This window comes from Oreochromis aureus, linkage group 3 (genome assembly GCF_013358895.1).
Source record: "Oreochromis aureus strain Israel breed Guangdong linkage group 3, ZZ_aureus, whole genome shotgun sequence".
Classification (NCBI taxonomy): domain Eukaryota; kingdom Metazoa; phylum Chordata; class Actinopteri; order Cichliformes; family Cichlidae; genus Oreochromis; species Oreochromis aureus.
In genome coordinates this window covers 20,864,307-20,888,912 of record NC_052944.1, presented here as the reverse complement: position 1 = coordinate 20,888,912, position 24,606 = coordinate 20,864,307, and the positions used below count along the sequence as shown (strand labels likewise).

At 41.1% G+C, this 24,606-nt stretch overlaps 1 protein-coding gene across 1 annotated transcript; it reads left to right on the top strand.

Moving 5' to 3' along the window:
- Nucleotides 1-584: 584 nt before the first annotated feature.
- On the top strand, nucleotides 585-9,706 carry LOC116310367 (placenta-specific gene 8 protein-like). The gene is made up of 4 exons (XM_031727132.2): nucleotides 585-639; nucleotides 3,663-3,773; nucleotides 3,989-4,134; nucleotides 8,827-9,706. The coding sequence occupies exons 2-4, from the start codon at nucleotides 3,665-3,667 to the stop codon at nucleotides 8,920-8,922; spliced, it is 351 nt and encodes a 116-aa protein (XP_031582992.1). The 5' UTR covers nucleotides 585-639; nucleotides 3,663-3,664; the 3' UTR covers nucleotides 8,923-9,706.
- The last annotated feature ends 14,900 nt before the right edge of the window (nucleotides 9,707-24,606 follow it).

Here is a 24,606-nt window from a genome sequence, read left to right as displayed (position 1 = left end):
TCTTGGCCTCTGGAGGGCGACATGTAAACTAAACAAGAGGGGAATTTAAAAAGTGGTCATGTGTTGGTTTGCACGTTTTCTCTCTCTTGTGGGTTGTGAGTGCAGATAGGACACCAGTTTTTTTCTACCAGTGTTTTTCTACATGTACGGCACTTCTGTCTCTTTGCGACATATCTGCCTGCCCCCGTGTTCCTGTATTTTAAAACGATGTCACACTGCCATCGAGATGTATTTAAGATTTGAACCAAAATACAAAGATGAAAGCAAATTTGAATTTTCTTTTGGAAAACATGGATGCTGTCCTCTGCGCTGAAAACCATCCAGCTTGTTTTAAGCATTAAGTTCAAAGCCTGCTTCTCTTATGGTCGTAGGGTGCATTAGTGCCTACGGCACTGGCAACTCGCTCATCTGTAGAGCAGCATCAGTGGTGAAAGGTATACACCGATTAACTTTAGCTTGAGCAGTGATAATAGATAGTAGAAAGATGTGCCATGTTTCCCTGTGATCTGCAGATCCAGGACTGGAGACCAGAGTGATGGATCTACAGCAGGCATAACTGAAGTTAATCCAGTGGTTAGCTGCACAGAGATAACCGCAAAGCATAAAAACATAGCAATTACTAGCACACAGCAGCTACAAGTAAGTATGTGTGTAACATAGTTATAAGAGCCTTAGATTTACACAGCATGATAGCAACAACCTGAACTGTATATCAGACACTAGTTCAGACAAATGAGCTCCTTACCAAGGACAGCCTGTCACATCCTCCTCTCCTGTCCACTTCATAGTCTGTCTGTTCAGAGAACATGAAATATTATATGGATGAAATATTACAGTCGAAGCTGAACACAGAGTGAGTGGAGCTCTGCAGCCAGATGTGTACAGCTGTTTCACTGAGTGAAGCGCATTCACCAACAACAACATAAACACATAGGCTAATAAGCAATTTGATCTTTTTCGTAGGGATGATGTGTGCTTCTCATTATGTTATTTTTTTTGTTAATCACATAAACTATGTGATACTGTACAGCAGATTAATGGGACGGGATTGTAGAGGCTTCAGAACCTGCTTTAGAATTCTCTGATTTCAAATATTTCTTCAACATTAAATTAATCCAGTAACAGTTGTCGGTATGTATTACCGATATTTATTAACATTACCTAATTGCCTGTTGATAATTCATTCGTCAAACTTTATTTTTCAAATTGTAAACAAATACAGTTTAAAACAGCATTTCTGTGGCTACCACAGTGTATCTCAGTTCTATGCAGAAACCTGAAGTGTCCATCAAAGTGACCAATTACATTAGGACCTCTTGCTCCTTTGGCCTCCAGACAGTCAAAAGTAAGTTCATTAGCGCAGGCAGGATTTCTCTTCGAGAGCAGAGAGGTACCCGCGAAAGCGTAAAACTGTAGCAGCGTGTCCAAAACAGACACTTGCTCGTGCATGATGACTTCTTTGTTCTTCTTTGTTGGTGCAATTGGTATGACAAAAATATCATTCAATACAAACTATCGTGCAACAGGACAATGACTGTAACAGAAAAGAGCCTGACCTAAATGCTGTGGTGAGACCTCTGTATAAATAGACACCTACAAACCTCAATGAAAAGGTGGGCCAAAATTCATGCACGATATGATATGAGAGTCAAAGTTGTACAGAAAACAGTGATGCTTAATTTTTCACACAGTGCTTCTGCATTCGTGACCTAGTTCTAACTACACAGGGACAAATAGTAATATGTGAAGTGTCTTTGGCCTTCTGATATTGGATTTCCTTAATTTTAAGACCAACTCCAACTCGGAGAGGTACTAGGGCTCACTCCACATAATGCTGAAACTTGCATCTAGAAGTTCAACAGCATAGTCGATAACAGGATGAGCTGTTTGGGAGTGGCAGAGATGATTCAGCAAGGTTTTCATGGACCAAACAACATAGTCAACTCTGCTGCTTAACCCACTCTGCTAGACAGAATAAATAAAAAAAAGTAGAAAGTAAATAAAAACGCAATGCAAAAATTGAAGCACCACATCTCAAAAAAGGTGGGATAAGGGCAACGAAACAGTTGTTTTTGAAGTTACCAAAATGTAGTTTTGGCAACATGAGATTTTATTCTCAACAATATTCCTGTGATGTTAATAACAACATGTTTGGTTTGGCAAAGATTTTTACATCAGGCATCTTGTGGTGTGTTTCCTCCGAGTTACAGCCCAGAGGGCCTGGCAAACATGTTAGCCCCTATGTTATTGAAACACATCAACCTATTAAGGATGCTATGTAGAGTCTGGTGGAGAAATAAATGAAGATGACACAGCCGGAAGCTAGCTAAAACATTTCATGTTTCCAAATAATTTTTGATCACCAGCTAGTGTACAACCTCTGCTGTTCCCTAGCCTGGATAAATGAAAAGATTCTTGAAATAAGGGAGCAGCTGAGAGTTGTAAAGATAATGTTTTACATTACTGATGTTGCTTACTCAACAACGGTTCCTGGGCTTGTTGAAGGGAAAAATAAATGCAATTTAATCTAGGATTTTCTTGTCACCCATCCATCCAACCATCCATCGTCTTTCGTTTGTCTGGGGCCAGGTCATCAGGGCAGCAGCCTAATGGAGAAAGCCAGACCTTTCTCTCCCCAGCCACCTCGTCCAGCTGATCCAGGCCTACCAAGCGATATAATCTGTCCACCCTTTTCCGGCTGAGAACCATGGCCTCAGATGCGGAGGTGCTGATTCTCATTCCTGCAGCTTTACACTTAGCTGCAAACCACTCCACACAAGCTAGAGGCACCGTGTGATGATGCCAACAGAAGCACGTCATCTGTAAAAAGCAGAGTCGAGATCCAGAGGTCACCAAAGTGAAAGTTTTCTGCCACCTGGCTATGATTAGAAATTTCATCCATAAATACTAACAGAATTGGGGGAAAAGGGCAGTCCTGGCAAATTCCAACACCCGCTGGGAATGAGTCCAGTTTTCTGCCAGCGATGTGGCCCAAGCTCATGCAACAGTTGACAGGGACTGAATTTCAGCAGTTATAATTGTGAAGTTCACAGTAATGTATGCAGGTGAACAAGAAATTTCAAGTTGCCAGAACTGCTATGTGAACAACAAAGTCAAAAGTTGAGAAAATTAAAAAATATATGAAATCACATTACTTTGATATTTTAATTTTCTCAAAATTTGTTTTAGTATCTTGAAGTTTTATAAACTTACAGGCTGTGTATCAATATGATCGATTCACAATCAGGTTAAATTTTTTTCTCACTTAAGGTACATGCGATGAACACTCATAAGTTTTTGATGTAGTGTGTCTTGAATGCTCAGCATTATTTGGATTGGATGTGTTACAAAAATTGTAATTTCGATCTGTTTAAAAAGATGACTGTATATAAGTTATTGGTTTGAAATGTGTTGTGAATGCCGTTTGTTATCTGAGTTTATGAGTTTTGAAAGATGTAATCAGAATTTTAGTGTCAAGGGTCTTTGTAGTGATTTGTACGAACCAGAAAACTGTGATTTGTAAAAATATCCACACTGTGGACAGTCATGTTTCAAACCAGCTGTTATCTTTTTCATATTCTAGCATTTGATTTCTCTGTACACAGGAGCAACAACCACTATAACCCTTCAATGTGTCTCCATTTTTACCTTCTTTCCTCCAGAAATGGCCGTCTACCAGCAGCCCACCCAGGTAGTGACAGTCACCACCACTAATCTAAACCATGGGGAGTGGAGCACTGGACTCTGTGATTGCTTCAGTGATATGGAAACTTGTAAGTTAATCTAGAAAACTCTACAAACAGTAGTGATTTTTGTATTAACTGTCTCATCAGACTTTTATTCAGAGGGTCTTGAGTATCTGACCATCTGAAGTTAGGGCTGAAGTCAGCATATAAAACACAGGATGCAAAAGCCAGTCATTGAAGGAGAACTTATTGAAAAGGGAAATAAATTTTTGTCTCTACATATTTTTTTCTCTTCTGTCAAGGTTGCTGTGCCGTTTGGTGTTTTCCCTGCATGCAGTGTGATACAGCCAAAAAGCACGGCTGTTGTTGCTTCCTCCCAGTCCTGGATGTATGCTGTGTGGTGTCCTCTTTGCTCAGCAAGTCCATCAGAGAGCGCTACGGGATCGATGTAAGGCTGGGAGTGGGGGAGGGTCAAGGTTATTGTTGTTAGCTAAAAACAAAACTGAGGAGAGAAAAACTATTTTATTTAATACCGTATTTTCACGACCATAAGGCGCACATAAAAGTCTTAGATTTTCTTCAAAAAGTGCGGCGCGCCCTATATTGCAGTGCGCCCTGTGTGTGTTGTAAGGAGGACATAGTAGAGAACACCATGAGAACGCCAAAGGGGGAAGTGTGGGCGTTGATTGTATATACAAACGCACATACCTGTATAAAAGAACAGGTAGGTGCACTATGCAGAACATCGTTGTTTTAACAACCCTGAAAATGGCAAAGAGACACACTTATGAAGCACAGTTTAAACTGAAGGCCATCAGCTATGCGGAGGAACATGGAAATCTAGCAGCCGCGAGAGAATTTAAGATTAATGAAACGATGGTTCGCAAGTGGAGGAAGCTGGAAAACGAGCTCCGACAGGTCAAGAAGACGCAGCTGAGTTTCCGCGGACATAAGGTGGTCCAAGTTGGAGGAAAGACTCGAGCAGTGGATCATCGAGCAAAGAACGAGTGGGAGAAGCGTTTCGACAGTCACCATTCGACTAAAAGCAGTAACGCTAGCAGAAGAAATGAAAATTGAACATTTCCAAGGAGGTCCGTCTTGGTGCTTTCGTTTCATGAAACTGTGCCATTTTTCCATCCGGACCAGGACTACGGTAGCGCAGCAACTTCCAGCGGATTATAATGAAAAGCTGGCCATCTTCCGCTCCTACTGCAGCAAACACATCGCCGACAAACACATCCAGCCCAGCCACATCACTAACATGGACGAGGTGCCGCTCGCTTTCGACATCCCGGTGAGTCACACTGTGGAGAAGAAGGGGACCAGCACGGTAGCGATACACACAACGGGTGTTGGATAGATAGCTTGGACTGGGAGGACTGTAAGGTGCTAGTTCGGTTTGCAGCTACCACTCCTCGGAGTGTCGGCCAGAACACTGCTCAAGGCCAGGATGAATGTTCAGAAGGGAGACAATGAAGACACCGAGGATAGTGCAGACTCTTGTATTGACTTCACACAGTTAAAGGTAACAGAGGAGCAGGTATTGCATACAGGTTCAGGTGCGTGGGCATGTGTATGTGTGTGTGTGTGTGTGTGTGTGTGGTCTCTGAAAGGAACAGAAAGAAAATACTACATTACTAAAGTGTTCACAACAATAACTCCAGAGTACATCAACATAAACACAGGTGGGAAATAAACTAACATCCCCTTTAATACCATAGGCCATATATTACCCACGACTCACTTATAGACCCACTGAGAGAGCTAACACAGTACACAGTTATACCCAACCACACGGCAGGAGAGTTAGCTTAGCTTAGCTTAGCTTGGCACCCGCTAACGGCACAGACAGAAACATAGTCATTTCCCCCCTAACCTCAGTTACAGTCCCAAACGCATCTTATTATCACATCCTCACACATCACAAACTTACGTTGCTCATTAACGCACACTTCTCACGGAATGACCAATTCTCTGCCGGTAATCTGGAGCAGAAAAGCTCAGGTGCCTTGCCCACGTTTCTCCCTGCCCACAGTCTCTCTCATACAAAGCGGTGGGGTGACCTCTACTGGCCACTCTAAAAAACTACAGGTGAACAACTGAACAGAATAAAACCGTAACTACGGGGCCTTTTACAACAGGCCCCGTAGCAGAGGACACCATGAGAACGTTAAAGGGGGAAGTGTGGGCGTAGATTGTATATAAAACCCGCGCCCTATAATCAGGAGCGCCTTATGTGTGTGTTAAATACAGTAATGGCACACATAACTGAGACTGCGCCTTTTAGTACGGTGCGCCTTATGGTCGTGAAAATACGGTATATATATATATATATATATATATATATATATATATATATATATATATATATATATATATATATATATACATATATACAGGTCAAACAAGAAGGCATCGGTGGGCAAGTAACCCTGGCAGAAGGGGTTACATGAATAGGATGAGGGACCAATGGATTCTTCGATACCCAACATCCACAGCGACGGTGAAACAACTTGTAGCTCAGTGTTCCAACATTCGAAAGAAGAGATTGCTCTCACAGCTAGAGATTGACGAGGTACAACACAAATGCTACGGCAAGGGGGAGCCAGGATGACAGGTCAGGGGTCAGATATCCTCACCCCCACCCAAGATTGATACCAAGCCCCAAGCATGATGGAAGTAGGATTGTTGAGTGCGAGAGGAACTGACTTGTAAGGATCATGGTGAAGCTTGAAACCTGGATCCCCTGTAGCCGGTTACCAAGACTACGTGAAGTACCCTCTGAAGGTTTACTAGGTGATGTGAATGCAGTACTACAGACAATGCCTACTGCGACCATTACCAAAACTAACTAGCTGATCTACAGCACAGCAGCAGTGATCAGTGAGATGCTTGGCTACAAGAGGAACAGCCACAAGGAGCAGCCAAGATCAAGGTATTGTGGTGGGAGATGAGCACTTGGAGCTGCAAAAAGGTGCAATGAAGAAGGTGCCTAAGAAGTACTGCAAAATGTCCATACCTGAGGCCTTGGAAACTTTGCTTGTTCTTGGCAGTTTCCAAGGCCGAGGCCTTGAAGGAGAATAAACAAGCACATTGGAGAAGGATGCAACCCATAACAGCAATGTTTGGTGGAATGTGGATCTAAGAGCAGACTTAGGATCAAACCACGGCAACCTCCCTGAACAGGGTCTAGTAACCATCACTAGTGGCAGACATCCAAGAAAGGGTCTACAGTATGTAAGAGTTGGACAGCACAGGCCTCGTCATGGTTTACTCCCACTGGCTGAAGAAGCTGACTACAATCCATGAGAGTCTGGCAGCACAAATAAACCAGCTGCAAGTTGATGAGAGACACCCAAAATGGCTAACTGAAGGCCAGACAATCCTGATACCCAAGAATCCCAAGAAGGGACCGGTCTCATCCAACTACTGGCGAATAACCTCCCTCAGTACCAGATGAAAGCTCCTGTCAGGCATCATAGTGGCCAAGAAGAAGAGGCACATGGCGCACATGTTCTGCAAAGGGATGGGCCCCCTCAGTAAGATAAGTGACAAGACTGGCCTCGGATACCGACTACAGAACGGAGCAATTGTCAGCCACCTCCTCCACATTGTCATACGAGTAGCTGGACAAAGCTGGACTGAAAAATAGCACATAGGTGCTAATCATGGCAGCACAAGAACAAGCTCTGGGCACAAGATCCATAGAGGCTGGAGTCTACCACAAGAGGCAAGACCCCAGGTGCAGGCTGTGTAAAGATGCCCCTGAGACAATCCAGCACATAACAGCAGGGTGCAAGACGCTAGCAGGGAGGGGATACATGGAATGCATAAGCAAGTTTTAACAGCAGGGTGCAAGATGGTAGCAGGCAGGGCATATATGGAATGCCATAATCAAGTGGCTGGCATAGTATACAGAAACATCTGTGCCGAGTATGGCCTCAAAGTCCCAAGGCCAAAATGGTGGTGCCCGCTACGGTGGTAGAGAATGACCAAGCTAAGATCCTGTGGGACTTCCAGATACAGACGGACAAAATGGTGATGCCAGCCAACCGGACATAGTGGTGGTAGACAAACAGAAGAGGACGGCCGTAGTGATAGATGTAGCGGTTCCGAACAACAGCAACATCAGGAAGAAGGAACACGAGAAGCTCGCGAAATACCAAGGGCTCAGAGAAGAGCTCGAGAAGATGTGGAGGGTGAAGGTAACAGTGGTCCCAGTGGTAATCGGAACACTATGTGCGATGACTCTCATGTTAGGCGAGGTCTCTGTTCAGAGGAGTGCAATCCTTGGAACAGCTAAGATGCTGCGCAGGACTCTCAAGCTTCCAGGCCTCTGGTAGAGGACCCGAGCTTGAAGGATAAGACCGCCCACAGGGGAATTTTTAAAAAAAAAGTATATATTTTTTGCTTGCTAATGTACTTCAAGATTATGTAGAGTAGTAAAAATCACACATTTTAGGATAAACTTAAAAGAAATATAGATTTGCAATACAGAAATGAGCTAAGATGTCACATGTGACATAATATTTGGATGAATTGTAAATGGTAAATCATGTATGATATTTTGAGGCCCCATACAACAGTATCATTTCCTAAATGTCACCAATAAGTAATAAATATTTTATGAAAATTTGACCTTATTTGGCATTGCAGAAGAGGTCATAGGTCCAAAGTAACATGATATTTACAGTGCCCATATATCATTCCCTATATGCCTTCATGTTTTCACTATGAATAATTGTAATGAGAAACATAGTTTTAATAAATAGCCCTGTGTAACCTTATTATCACTTGGACCATTAGCTCCATTTTATGACCTTGAAGGAGAGGTCAGAGGTGTTGAACATGCGCAGCACACATATAAGAATCATATTTTCAATGGTTCACATTCGCCAAGTGAATACTGACATTACTCTAAATCAGACAAGCATGGGGGCTTCCCCGTGTTTCCTTTTCTGTGTTGATTTGAATTAAAAATATGTCTGAATAGTCTTAAAGTGACACTTACAGGCCCTTTTATTGTTATGCCAGTGTGATCACTGATACAGTAGTTACAACCATCACAAATGAAACCACAGAAACTTCTGCTCCGATCTTCTTTCTCACTCTTCTCCTCTTCTTTTTGTCCATCCTGCAGGGCTCGTGCTTTGAAGACTGGTATAAAGCGTTTTGCTGTTACATGTGTTTCTGGTGCCAGATGCATCGCGAGGTCAAGATCAGGAACGGCCTGTAGCTCACCAGCTCAATGATGGTCACTACACAAGTTGTGAGAGGATAGCATGTAACCATTTTGGCTGTTGGTTGGGTGAATATGACAAAGTTATTTGGTATAATTTTGGAATAACACAATAAATAAGAAAAGTTGATTTCTGCTTCTATTAGGCAAAAACAAAAATATAGCCTGACACACCAGCTGCCCTGCCCCCACCCACCCACCCACCCACCCACAACACGAATGTGTAAGTTCCTGTGCTCGTGTGGTTCAGTGCAATATATAGAATCAACATTTTTTTTTAGGTTTGGCAGCATGTTGGGTATATAATATAATTGAGAAAATTTCTTTACTCTGGCCAGTAAAATCTGTGTACTTTCACATGCTCATGGTTATTGTAATCTTTCTGAACTTTTGGTGAAATAAAAAAATATTCATATTCACCCAGTATGTAGCTCTACTTTAGTTTTTGGAGTTGGTGCTTTTGAGCTCTTCAGATGATGATGTTAGTTCCCTTATGTGTTTTTTTTTAATGTCCCAGTCTTATCTCTGTGTTTGCACGTTGTGCCCAGGTTAAGGTTAAGACAGAAACCTTTCTGTCTTTGTGTCAAGTCTGAATGTTTGAGTCCATTCCTCTGTGCTAATTAGTCACCATCCCCTCATGTCTCCTCACTCTCAGCTACCTAATGTTTCTACTATGTTTTATTCTAGTATACGTTTTGGTTACAGTTCTTTCAGTTCCCCTTTACATTCTTGCATTTTGTATTTGCTCATCGGCCAAATAAACGTCTCATTTTCAGTTTAACCTCACCTTCCGATGAGTGTGCATTTTGGATCCTGACCACTCACCTTTCCGGGTTATGACAACTCACCCTGGTCTTCTAAGTTGGATTCTGTGAAATTCAATTTTATTTGTCACATATCATAGTTGACAGATCATAATAATTGCTTTACATTGTAAAGTAAAGACCGAAGAATGCAAGATTGTGTTCAGCTGTGCATTTTAAAAAGTCAGGTAAATTAAAGACACTACTATTCTCCACCAAGATACCTGATCTAGTGCCACTTTCTGCTTAACAAGCTCATCATCACATTTTTAATCACATGTAGACTTCTTAAAACTCTAAGCACAAAATAAACTCTTCCAACTAAACCCAGAAAACCTCTGAAAGTTCCGGGCAACCCATGAACCCATGAAAGCAGTTATAACTGTGCTCACAACCACACAATGTTATCAGATCATGGGTGTGTATGTGTTATACATTTAAATCCCTGAAAACCGACAGTTAGGGGATGCAACATGTTTATAATAACAACAAAAAATGGATCTCCTACTAGCTAATCACTTGAGTGATGTACAAAAACATGAGTATATAGTGAAAATCACTGTGGTAACAAAGCATCTGCTAAAATTAACATTTTCTCTTTTTGGTACTCCTCTTATTGACATAAGAAATAGTGTATAGTAAAGGTAAAAGCCGGTTTATCACAGCTGCTCACATTGTTTCCTGTCAAAGGTGTTACCATGTGGTTGTGGTCTCTGATCACTCCTGTGGTTGTAGATGTCTATCACTTTGCAAAATGTGTTTCAGTGAGTAACGAGGTGTTTAGAATTTTGCAGAATGTTTAAATGAGATATGTAAGTGGTTTAGGTTAGTGTAGAGAATGGGAGTTGAGCTTTAGCAATTCAGAAAACTGCTATAATCGACTGTTGAGGATTAGCATGCACTCAACATTTATACTGTTTAAGTCTGTTTTTGATATGAGGAAATGAAAGCATGTCGTGTGTTTATTCATAGGTTCTGCCCCATTTTGATAGCTGTGGTCACACCGCAGATGAACTTTATTTGTTCATTTCTGTCTGCATGGTTTTAGCTGCATCAAAGTATGATGAACAGTTTCACTGTGACAAACAGAGGGAAGGTAGTCAGAACTGAGGGGATCGAACTACCAGAAGGCAACAATTCAGACACTGAGGACAGTTACAAGTACTTGGGGATCCCACAGGCAAATGGGAACCATGAAGAGGCTGCTAGGAAAGCTTCCTAGTACCTAGTACCTGCAGAGGGTCAGGCAAGTCCTGAGGAGTCAGCTGAACGGTAAGAAAAAGATCCGGGCCATCAACACCTACGCCCTGCCCGTGATCAGGTACCCTGCTGGGATAATAAGCTGGCCAAAGGAGGAGATAGAAGCCACTGACATCAAGACAAGGAAGCTCCTGACCATGCATGGAGGATTTCACCCCAAGTCCAGCATCCTGAGGCTGTACGCTAAGCGGAAGGATGGAGGCCGGGGACTGGTGGGTGTCAGCACCACATTCCAGGATGACACAACAAACATCCACAAATACTTTAAGAAGATGGCCCCGACTGACTGTGTGCTCAGTGAATACCTCGGGCAGCAGAAACTCAAGAAACAGGAGGAAGGGAAGGAACCATCACGGAAGGACAGGCCCCTGCACGGTATGTACCACCGGCAGATAGAGGAGTTGGCTGATATCCAGAAATCCTACCAATGGCTGGACAAAGCTGGACTGAAAGACAACACAGAGGCACTAATCATGACAGTACAGGAACAAGCACTGAGCACAAGATCCATAGAGGCTGGGGTCTATCACACCAGGCAAGACCCCAGGGGCAGGCTGTGTAAAGATGCCCCAGAGACAATCCAGCTCATAACATACACGGTGCAAGATGCTAGCAGGCAAGGCATACATGGAACGCCATAACCAAGTGGCCGGCATAGTATACAGAAATATCTGTACCGAATACGGCCTGGAAGTCCCGAGGTCAAAATGGGAGACGCCCCCAAGGGTGATGGAGAATGACCGAGCTAAGATCTTCTGGGACTTCCAGGTACAGACGGACAAAATGGTGGTGGCTAACCAACTGGACATAGTGGTGGTAGACAAACAGAAGAAGACGGCCGTAGTGATCGATGTAGCGGTTCCAAATGACAGCAACATCAGAAAGAAGGAACACGAGAAGCTGGAGAAATACCAAGGGCTCAGAGAAGAGCTCAAGAGGATGTGGAGGGTGAACGTAACGGTGGTCCCAGTGGTAATCGGAGCACTAGGTGCGGTGACTCCCAAGCTAGGCGAGTGGCTCCAGCAGATCCCGGGAACAACATCGGAGATCTCTGTCCAGAAGAGCGCAGTCCTGGGAACAGCTAAGATACTGCGCAGGACCCTCAAGCTCCCAGGCCTCTGGTAGAGGACCCGAGCTTGAAGGATAAAACCGCCCGCAGCGGCGAGATGGGTGTTAAGTTTTTATATGTATATATATATGTATATATATGTGTACTTGTTTTCGTGACATCTGAGGACAATTTTATGATAACACACTCACAAAATGAGGACGCTCGGAAAAATGAGGACATTTTTGAGGTCCTCATTTTTCCGAGCCTTCTAAAGTGTTCTAGAGGCCCCCAACATGCTCCCAAACCAAAAATCTCAAATGTCCTGAAATATCACAATTTTATGAAAAGTGTGTTTAAGTGTGTTTAGCGCTTTTTGCTCACTTTCAGTTTCGCCGCCTACTGGCCAGTTTTGGAACAAAACACACTTTTAACACACTTTCAGTGACGTCACTCTGTGAGTCCTCATTTTGTAGGTGTGTCAGACACAATAACACATTTGACCCAGGTTATAGTGACGTCACTCTGCGAGTCCTCATTTTGTAGGTGTGTCAGACACAATAACACATTTGACCCAGGTTATACCCTTCTTGGGGCTTAAGCAAGGGTAACAACAGTTAAATCAGGCAAATCTTGACAAAATGAAGGTCTTTAGATTCAGTTATTAGTGCCTGCACATCTTGGGGTTTTTGTTGTTGACAAAATGTCTCAAAATATAAAGTTTCAACATTTGTGTAATTATATTACTGTTATTTAATGAGTCTTACTTCTCAAAATCAATGCACAAATTGTCTGACCTTCACTAAGCAGAATGATGTGTGTGCAGATTTTGACCCTTGAAGAGTTTATATTAATCTGCATTAATATAATTGCATCTGCAATCTGCAGTTGAACTTAGAGATTCCTGCCGCTGTCATGTGATTCAGTATGATCATCAGGCTCAGTCTCGACTCTGAATTCCAAGAGGGGCAGCAGCATGTCTCCTTGTTGAATGTCTGCTTTGAATTTTGGGTTGTTTTTTTTGTTTTGGTTTTTTCTCCTCTGCTACTACCAGAAGTTGTCTGCACCACACCAGGGCCTGTGCTGCTAGCATAAACCAACTGAGCCTCAACCAGGGCCTGTGCTGTTTTCTGAGGCCATCTGCACCGCACCAGGGCCTAGCTAGACCCATAGGCACCACACCAGGGCCTTTACTGCTGTGTAATCAATTACTGTAAATGTACATGTTATCAGGAAATGATCAGACGGCAGAGGGTTTTCAGGAAACACTGTTAAATGTTCAGTTTCTATTTCATATGTTAAAACAAGATCTAGAGTGTGATAAAAGTGGTGGGTGGGTTCTTTTACATTTTGAGAGAAGCCAATTGAGTCTAATAACAGATTAAATGCCATGTTGAGGCTGTCATTTTAGCATCTACATGGATGTTAAAATCACCCACAATAATTATTTTATCTGAGCTGAGCACTAAATCAGATAAAAGTCTGAGAAATCAGACAGAAACTCTGTAAGGCCCAGGTGGACGATAGATGATAACAAGTAAGACTGGTTTCTGAGTTTTACAGCTGGGGTGGACGAGGCTAAGCATCAGGCTTTCAAATGAATTAAAAGTCTGTCTTGGTCTTTCGTTAATTAATAGGCTGGTGTGAAAAATTGCTGCCACACCGCCCCTCCGCCTGTGCTTTGCGATTTCTGGTAGTTAGAATTACTCGGGGTGTTGATTCATTTTAACTAACATAATCATCCGACTGCAACCAGGTTTCTGTAAGGCAGAGTAAATCGATTTGTTGATCAATTATTAAGTCATGTACTAACAGACTTGGAGGAGAGCGCCCTAATATTTAATAATCCACAATGTTTTACTCTTTGGTTCAGATGTGGATACTGTATTGTTCTTTCTTTTGATTTTTTTATGTTTAAATTGTTTTTTGCTGGTTTTTAGTTTGTTTTTGTCTGTTTGGGAGCTGACACGGTCTCAGTGGAGATGGGTTTTTGGGGGGGTAGCAGGAGGAGAGAAGCTGCAGAGAGGCGTGTAAGACTGCAACTCTGCTTCTTGGTCCCAACTCTGGATAGTCATATTTTGGGGCTTTAATAAATTTGTCCATATTTCTAGAAATGAGAGCTGCTCCATCCAAAGTGGGATGGATGCCGTCTCCTAACAAGACCAGGTTTCCTCCAGAAGCTTTGCCAATTATCTATGAAGCCGACATCATTTCTGGGACAACACAGACAGCAATTTAAGGAGAAATGCAGCTAAACAGGTCACTCCTGGTCTGATTGGGGAGGGACCAGAGAAAACTACAGAGTCAACATTGTTTTGGCAAAGTTACACACTGATTCGATATTGATTTCAGTGACCTCCGATTGGCGTAACTGGGTGTCATTACTGCCGATGTGAATTATGATTTTACTGAATTTACGTTTACCCTTATGTGGTGGCGCGAATGAGGAATAACCGGGACGGTAACTAAGATGTTGACAACGCCACCTGGGGAGGGAGTTACACCCCAGGAAAGATATCTCTAGCCAATGTAAGTGTTACACTGGCAACCAAAGCCCACAGACTTGTTATTAACGGCAAAGGTGAGGCAGGTGAATTTTACAAATCAAGGTTTATTAAGAAGAACTACTAAAAACATAGAATTATAAAATCAAAGAGGCACCTAAGGTAGCAGGGTTGAGACGGCAAAATAGTTAATTAAAACGACCAGACTCCCTACCACGATGCTACCCTAAAAACAATCACAACATGATAAAAGAGCAACTAAACAAAATGGTGGAGACCGGCCACTTGAGGAGGCAACCTACAGGGAGGAGTGCCCAAGGGTGCCACCAATTACTCACCCATGTGATTTCACTGCAGACCTCACTCACACTAAACGGTGCAATCTACCTATGCCCGTGTGTACACTCGCATGCATCGGGAGGATTCCACCTCACGTGCCTAGCCCCTCAACAAGCAGCCACACCTCCACTAAAGCAATAAAAGAAAGCATAAAACATTAAACAGATTAGTAAAAGATCTACATAAAACAAATACACCCCAAATTACTGTTTGTTATAAAAGCATTGCGTAACAAACAAAACAGCATATGACAAGACAGCAGTAGTATAGTGCAAGCCTGCAACAAAAGAGGGAAACAGTTGTCAAAGTCCACCCTACTATGCCACGTTATGATGAACACAAGAGTCCCACTTACCACTCTCTAAAGGGCAATACTAAACTGAGTAACTTTCCTGGAGAGATCTGCAGCGCTTAACTGCCTAATGCTCGCAGCCACCTTGGATGGACAAGACTACCAAATGACTCCTTCTGGTAGTGAAGCGCAGCTGTTTCTTATAAGCCTGCTAATTGTCAACTGGGAAGGTGTGGATGTTAGTGGTGCGTTTGTGGACATCATGTAAAATCCTACCCCAGAATCTACTTCACTACACTTAGCCAGCAGTTTTAAATTTCCTTCAATGTCGCCTGCTCTGGCCCCTGGAAGACAATTAACTATGGTTGCCGGTGTCTCTAGCTTCACATGTCTGAGAACAGAATCACCAATTACCAGAGTTTGACCCCGACGGGTGTGTCGCCGAGTGGGGAAAAACAGTTAGACACATGTATGAATTTGAGGAATGGACCCAAAATGCAGACACAAAGGAACGTGAAAGAAAATTTTAATATTAACAGAAAGCAAGCTGTTTATTAAGGCTGGTAAAATAGGCAGAACCAGCTTCCAGTTTGGATTCGGGAGACAGACACTATCTCTACTTTTAAGATTAGGCTTCAAACTTTCCTTTTGTTAAAGCATATAGTTAGGGCAGGATCAGGTGACCCTGAATCCTCCCTTAGTTGTGCTGCAGTGAACGTAGGCTGCCGGGATTCCCATGATGCACTGAGTTTTTCCTTTCCAGTCACCTTTCTCACTCACTATGTGTTAATAGACCTCTCTGCACTGAATCATACTTGTTATTAATCCACAGCATGTCTTTATCCTGTCTTCCTTCTCTCACCCCAACCAATCACAGCAGATGGCCCCGCCTCCCTGAGCCTGGTTCTGCTGGAGGTTTCTTCCTGTTAAAGGGTTTTTTTCCTTCGCACTGTCGCCAAAGTTCTTGCTCATAGGTGGTCGTATGATTGTTGGGTTTTTCCTCTGTATCTATTATTGTGCGATCTACTGTACAATATAAAGCGCCTTGAGGCGATTGTTGTTGTGATTTGGTGCTATATAAATAAAATTGAATTTAATTGAATTAAAAGATTACAAAACAAAAGGCAGAAGTGAAGCTAAACAATAACCTAACCTGGGGACAAACCATGAAACCTGACATGGATACAAACATACCTGGAACATGGAAACGTGGCACCAAAGACAACAGATGACCTGACACTGAACAAATGAGGACAGGACTTACAGTGGCTTGCAAAAGTATTCGCCCCTTGAACTTTTTCCACATTTTGTCACATTACTGCCACAAACATGAATCAATTTTATTGGACTCGCACATGAAAGACCAATACAAAGTGGTCTACACGTGAGAAGTGGAATGAAAATCATACATGATTCCAAACATTTTTACAAATAAATAACTGAAAAGGGGGGTGTGCGTAATTATTCAGCCCCTGAGTCAATACTTTGTAGAACCACCTTTTGCTGAAATTGGATTCCATTAAAATTGATTCATGTTTGTGGCAGTAATGTGACAAAATGTGGAAAAGGGGACGAATACTTTTGCAAGCCCTTGTAAGTACACAGAGAGACAATGAGGGGATGAGGAACAGCTGGGACAAATCAGACCTAACAAGACAAGGGAAACAAAACTAGACTCACTGCATATAGGACAAGGACTTTCACAATAAAACAGACATCACAAGGGTAATCTAATAAACAAATGAACTTAGCTAACCTAAAGAACTTATAAATAAACATCGACATCCAAACAAACTAAAACTTAAAATGCTGGGTCAACAAACCCAGGAAAGTGACAGTAAAATCATTTATTATACACATTATACTTATTTTCTTAAATTGCTTATCTATTATCTGTATTTTCACTTGAGGGTCTAGGGTACTGCTCTTCTTTTCATGACAAATTAGGACATGTTTATGATAACACACTGACAATATCAGGCCAATTTTGGCATTACTCCATCAGTGAACAGCATGCCCATGCTAACTTAAACTAGACCAGCAAGCTAACCACATGTGTATTTAAGTGTTACTTAAGAATAGGAACCAAACAAATTAACGGAACGAAATTAACTGTAACAGCAGTTTGCAAAACACTGTGACACTTCTCAAGTGTTCCTACCTCAAATACAGCGAGTGTTGCTGTGTTTTTGTTGTTAAATGGACGAGGAGAGCCCGTGGCTGGTGAGAGGATGCGGCATTTCGTCAGTGGAGCATAGAACGACGTCTGTGATTGGACAACAAGTGAGTAACGCTGCATCTGATTGTTCGAAAGCCTCAACCAAAGAGCTGCTGGTCACGGCAAGATACAAACTCGCCGGAGCTCTGAGTGAACTGCACATCCGGGACCTTCAGCACTCAGCAGAGATTTGTCTTGACGTATGTATTTACCTTTGATATCCATGACTCGACGCACATTTAGCAAGGTAGAAGTTGTATGTTTAACAAGCTAATTAACGCTAGTTAAACGGAACTAAAACAATACACAATCGATTTGAACAAACTGTGTGATGAATGATGATAAATGCTAAAAATTACTTAAGATTTATCTTCAACAATAGATATTAGAAGTTTAATTTAACTGTTTTTAAATTCCCACTGGAGTTAAAGGGACCTGTGGCCTTGCACGTGCTCTGCATCTTCAACTGCACAGACAGTCAGTCTAAGCTCTTTTTAAGTGTAGCTAACTGCAACACACATTTTTTTTTTCAACACAAGATATGTTTGGGGATTTAAATGTTAATAATAATGTTTTCGTATTTAGCACAAACCAATAGGGTCTGGGTCTCTGGCCCAGCGTTTCTGACGTTATTCTAAGGTTTTTGAGTTTCTTATGTTTAGTGGCGGGTTAGTTGAGTTTGGCTTAACGTTATTAACATTGTTTTAAGGAGTTTATGTTAGGGTTGTATATTACAACGTTTGTATTTTCATGCCATTTTTCCTGTTTTATTTTGAAAGAGTCTGTTGTGTTCAGTTCATTAATCTCACTGACCTGTTGTGTCAATAGAATCATTTGTGCCAGCTACTTCCCTGCTCTCCTTCCATCCTGTCTCAACCTCCAACAGGAAAGTAGAAGTCCTCATATGGTAGGACCAGTGATTGTAGTGTGTGTGTTACACTGTCCTCATATTGTTTTAAGCTGTGAAGGACATGAGTGTGTTTCAGTTGCCTTCCTCATGTGGTTGGATCAACAACTCTAGTGTGTGTTACACTGTCCTCATATTGTGGGTAGCAGAACTGTACAGTGTTAAGTTTCTTTAGAATCTGGTATAAGGAAGTCGGATCCTTCTGTAATAATGTTCACTGATACAAATATGATCTGTAGTTAATTATCTAGTCGGGATTTATACTAGAGAATGTTTCTGACGTTATATTGTTGTCTTTTGTTGCAGACACCAAGTGCTGAGGTCCTGTCTCAGCCTCATACTTACCCACTTCATTCTTCCAACAGGTTACACATCATATTTTTGTATTTGGTATCAAGTATATGTGTCAGATGGGCCTAGTGCATAAATGAAATGCACTTTAATTGTATTAAAACAATCAGTTTCAGTCAAAGTTAACCAAAATCAACATTAGCATTAGGAGAAAGTAATTGTCTATACCATTTGTTAGTCCAAACTTTCCCGTAAAGCATCAGCGTGATCTTTATTCTGACTACATTTGATATTTTTGTCCTTTTACACATGTTTTTGTCCATTTAACCTCCCGCTGATCAGTTTACATGATTTAATTTCTGGGGAAATAGATGCCTTTAAATCAGTGTTGGGTTTGGAGCTTTTATTGACAACAGCAGAAGAAGTTAGAAGTCAGGAACATGAACTCTACATGTGTTCAGTCGTCATGTCCTCATATTGTTTTAAGCTGTGAAGGACATGAGTGTGTTTAAGAAGAAGTCCTCATATGGTAGGACCAGTGATTGTAGTGTGTGTTACACTGTCCTCATATTGTTTTAAGCTGTGAAGGACATGAGTGTGTTTCAGTTGCCTTCCTCATGTGGTTGGACCAACAACTCTAGTGTGTGTTACACTGTCCTCATATTGTTGGTAGCAGAACTGTACAGTGTTAAGTTTCTTTAGAATCTGGTATAAGGAAGTCGGATCCTTCTGTAATAATGTTCACTGCTACAAATATGATCTGTAGTTGATCATCTAGTCGGGATTTATACTAGAGAATGTTTCTGACGTTATATTGTTGTCTTTTGTTGCAGACACCAAGTGCTGAGGTCCTGTCTCAGCCTCATACAGACCAATCGGTGAGTGACATACCCACTTCATTCTTCCAACAGGTTACACATCATGTTTTTGTATTTGGTATCAAGTATATGTGTCAGATGGGCCTAGTGCATAAATGAAATGCACTTTAATTGTATTAAAACAATCAGTTTCAGTCAAAGTTAACCAAAATCAACATTAGCATTAGGAGAAAGTAATTGTCTATACCATTTGTTAGTCCAAACTTTCCCTTTAAGCATCAGCTTGATCTTTATTCTGACTACATTTGATATTTTTGTCCTTTTACACATGTTTTTGTCCATTTAACCTCCTGCTGATCAGTTTACATGATTTAATTTCTGGGGAAATAGATGGCTTTACATCAGTGTTGGGTTTAGAGCTTTTATTGACAACAGCAGGAGAAGTTAGAAGTCAGGAACATGAACTCTACATGTGTTCAGTCGTCATGTCCTCATATTGTTTTAAGCTGTGAAGGACATGAGTGTGTTTCAGTTGCCTTCTTCATGTGGTTGGACCAACAACTCTAGTGTGTGTTACACTGTCCTCATATTGTTGGTAGCAGAACTGTACAGTGTTAAGTTTCTTTAGAATCTGGTATAAGGAAGTCGGATCCTTCTGTAATAATGTTCACTGCTACAAATATGATCTGTAGTTAATTATCTAGTCGGGATTTATCCTAGAGAATGTTTCTGACGTTATATTGTTGTCTTTGTTGCAGACACCAAGTGCTGAGGTCCTGTCTCAGCCTCATACAGACCAATCGGTGAGTGACTTACCCACTTCATTCTTCCAACAGGTTACACATCATATTTTTGTATTTGGTATCAAGTATATGTGTCAGATGGGCCTAGTGCATAAATGAAATGCACTTTAATTGTATTAAAACAATCAGTTTCAGTCAAAGTTAACCAAAATCAACATTAGCATTAGGAGAAAGTAATTGTCTATACCATTTGTTAGTCCAAACTTTCCCTTAAAGCATCAGCGTGATCTTTATTCTGACTACATTTGATATTTTTGTCCTTTACACATGTTTTTGTCCATTTAACCTCCCCGCTGATCAGTTTACATGATTTAATTTCTGGGGAAATAGATGCCTTTAAATCAGTGTTGGGTTTGGAGCTTTTATTGACAACAGCAGAAGAAGTTAGAAGTCAGGAACATGAACTCTACATGTGTTCAGTCGTCATGTCCTCATATTGTTTTAAGCTGTGAAGGACATGAGTGTGTTTAAGAAGAAGTCCTCATATGGTAGGACCAGTGATTGTAGTGTGTGTTACACTGTCCTCATATTGTTTTAAGCTGTGAAGGACATGAGTGTGTTTCAGTTGCCTTCCTCATGTGGTTGGACCAACAACTCTAGTGTGTGTTACACTGTCCTCATATTGTTGGTAGCAGAACTGTACAGTGTTAAGTTTCTTTAGAATCTGGTATAAGGAAGTCGGATCCTTCTGTAATAATGTTCACTGCTACAAATATGATCTGTAGTTGATCATCTAGTCGGGATTTATACTAGAGAATGTTTCTGACGTTATATTGTTGTCTTTTGTTGCAGACACCAAGTGCTGAGGTCCTGTCTCAGCCTCATACAGACCAATCGGTGAGTGACTTACCCACTTCATTCTTCCAACAGGTTACACATCATGTTTTTGTATTTGGTATCAAGTATATGTGCCAGTTGGGCCTAGTGCATAAATGAAATGCACTTTGATTGTATTAAAACAATCAGTTTCAGTCAAAGTTAACCAAAATCAACATTAGCATTAGGAGAAAGTAATTGTCTATACCATTTGTTAGTCCAAACTTTCCTTAAAGCATCAGCGTGATCTTTATTCTGACTACATTTGATATTTTTGTCCTTTTACACATGTTTTTGTCCATTTAACCTCCCGCTGATCAGTTTACATGATTTAATTTCTGGGAAATAGATGGCTTTACATCAGTGTTGGGTTTAGAGCTTTTATTGACAACAGCAGGAGAAGTTAGAAGTCAGGAACATGAACTCTACATGTGTTCAGTCGTCATGTCCTCATATTGTTTTAAGCTGTGAAGGACATGAGTGTGTTTAAGTAGAAGTCCTCATATGGTAGGACCAGTGATTGTAGTGTGTGTTACACTGTCCTCATATTGTTTTAAGCTGTGAAGGACATGAGTGTGTTTCAGTTGCCTTCTTCATGTGGTTGGACCAACAACTCTAGTGTGTGTTACACTGTCCTCATATTGTTGGTAGCAGAACTGTACAGTGTTAAGTTTCTTTAGAATCTGGTATAAGGAAGTCGGATCCTTCTGTAATAATGTTCACTGCTACAAATATGATCTGTAGTTGATCATCTAGTTGGGATGTATACTAGAGAATGTTTCTGACGTTATATTGTTGTCTTTTGTTGCAGACACCAAGTGCTGAGGTCCTGTCTCAGCCTCATACAGACCAATCGGTGAGTGACTTACCCACTTCATTCTTCCAACAGGTTACACATCATATTTTTGTATTTGGTATCAAGTATATGTGTCAGATGGGCCTAGTGCATAAATGAAATGCACTTTAATTGTATTAAAACAATCAGTTTCAGTCAAAGTTAACCAAAATCAACATTAGCATTAGGAGAAAGTAATTGTCTATACCATTTGTTAGTCCAAACTTTCCTTTAAGCATCAGCTTGATCTTTATTCTGACTACTTTTGATATTTTTGTCCTTTTACACGTTTTTGTCCATTTAACCTCCCGCTGATCAGTTTACATGATTTAATTTCTGGGGAAATAGATGGCTTTACATCAGTGTTGGGTTTAGAGCTTTTATTGACAACAGCAGGAGAAGTTAGAAGTCAGGAACATGAACTCTACATGTGTTCAGTCGTCATGTCCTCATATTGTTTTAAGCTGTGAAGGACATGAGTGTGTTTAAGTAGAAGTCCTCATATGGTAGGACCAGTGATTGTAGTGTGTGTGTTACACTGTCCTCATATTGTTGGTAGCAGAACTGTACAGTGTTAAGTTTCTTTAGAATCTGGTATAAGGAAGTCAGATCCTTCTGTAATAATGTTCACTGCTACAAATATGATCTGTAGTTAATTATCTAGTCGGGATTTATCCTAGAGAATGTTTCTGACGTTATATTGTTGTCTTTTGTTGCAGACACCAAGTGCTGAGGTCCTGTCTCAGCCTCATACAGACCAATCGGTGAGTGACATACCCACTTCATTCTTCCAACAGGTTACACATCATGTTTTTGTATTTGGTATCAAGTATATGTGCCAGTTGGGCCTAGTGCATAAATGAAATGCACTTTGATTGTTTTAATACAATCAGTTTGAGGAAAAGTTTCCCAAAATCAACATTAGTATTAGGAGAAAGCAATTGTCTATACCATTTGTTAGTCCAAACTTTCCTTAAAGCATCAGCTTGATCTTTATTCTGACTACATTTGATATTTTTGTCCTTTTACACGTTTTTGTCCATTTAACCTCCCGCCGATCAGTTTACATGATTTAATTTCTGGGGAAATAGATGGCTTTACATCAGTGTTGGGTTTAGAGCTTTTATTGACAACAGCAGGAGAAGTTAGAAGTCAGGAACATGAACTCTACATGTGTTCAGTCGTCATGTCCTCATATTGTTTTAAGCTGTGAAGGACATGAGTGTGTTTAAGAAGAAGTCCTCATATGGTAGGACCAGTGATTGTAGTGTGTGTTACAATGTCCTCATATTGTTTTAAGCTGTGAAGGACATGAGTGTGTTTAAGTAGAAGTCCTCATATGGTAGGACCAGTGATTGTAGTGTGTGTTACACTGTCCTCATATTGTTTTAAGCTGTGAAGGACATGAGTGTGTTTCAGTTGCCTTCTTCATGTGGTTGGACCAACAACTCTAGTGTGTGTTACACTGTCCTCATATTGTTGGTAGCAGAACTGTACAGTGTTAAGTTTCTTTAGAATCTGGTATAAGGAAGTCGGATCCTTCTGTAATAATGTTCACTGCTACAAATATGATCTGTAGTTGATCATCTAGTCGGGATTTATACTAGAGAATGTTTCTGACGTTATATTGTTGTCTTTTGTTGCAGACACCAAGTGCTGAGGTCCTGTCTCAGCCTCATACAGACCAATCGGTGAGTGACTTACCCACTTCATTCTTCCAACAGGTTACACATCATATTTTTGTATTTGGTATCAAGTATATGTGTCAGATGGGCCTAGTGCATAAATGAAATGTACTTTAATTGTATTAAAACAATCAGTTTCAGTCAAAGTTAACCAAAATCAACATTAGCATTAGGAGAAAGTAATTGTCTATACCAGGGTGCCCAATCCCAGTCCTCGAGAGCTACTGTCCTGCAGCTTTTAGATGCATCCCTACTCCAACACAGCTGAATCAAATAGTTGGATTACCAATTCGGCATGCCATCAAGTCTGGCAAAGGCCTGATAACGAGCCATTCATTTGATTCAGGTGTGCTCGAACAAGGACGCATCTAAAAGCTGCAGGGCAGTAGCTCTCGAGGACTGGGATTGGGCACCCTGGTCTATACCATTTGTTAGTCCAAACTTTCCCTTAAAGCATCAGCGTGATCTTTATTCTGACTACATTTGATATTTTTGTCCTTTTACACATGTTTTTGTCCATTTAACCTCCCGCTGATCAGTTTACATGATTTAATTTCTGGGGAAATAGATGCCTTTAAATCAGTGTTGGGTTTGGAGCTTTTATTGACAACAGCAGAAGAAGTTAGAAGTCAGGAACATGAACTCTACATGTGTTCAGTCGTCATGTCCTCATATTGTTTTAAGCTGTGAAGGACATGAGTGTGTTTAAGTAGAAGTCCTCATATGGTAGGACCAGTGATTGTAGTGTGTGTTACACTGTCCTCATATTGTTTTAAGCTGTGAAGGACATGAGTGTGTTTCAGTTGCCTTCCTCATGTGGTTGGACCAACAACTCTAGTGTGTGTTACACTGTCCTCATATTGTTGGTAGCAGAACTGTACAGTGTTAAGTTTCTTTAGAATCTGGTATAAGGAAGTCGGATCCTTCTGTAATAATGTTCACTGCTACAAATATGATCTGTAGTTGATCATCTAGTCGGGATTTATACTAGAGAATGTTTCTGACGTTATATTGTTGTCTTTTGTTGCAGACACCAAGTGCTGAGGTCCTGTCTCAGCCTCA

Bases quoted from the DNA above. Each gene is read 5' to 3' on its own strand.
- LOC116310367 (XM_031727132.2), top strand. From the start codon at position 3,665: ATGGCCGTCTACCAGCAGCCCACCCAGGTAGTGACAGTCACCACCACT. The intron at 3,774-3,988 runs GTAAGTTAATCT...TCTTCTGTCAAG, and splicing joins CTTCAGTGATATGGAAACTT to GTTGCTGTGCCGTTTGGTGT. The intron at 4,135-8,826 runs GTAAGGCTGGGA...TCCATCCTGCAG, and splicing joins GAGAGCGCTACGGGATCGAT to GGCTCGTGCTTTGAAGACTG.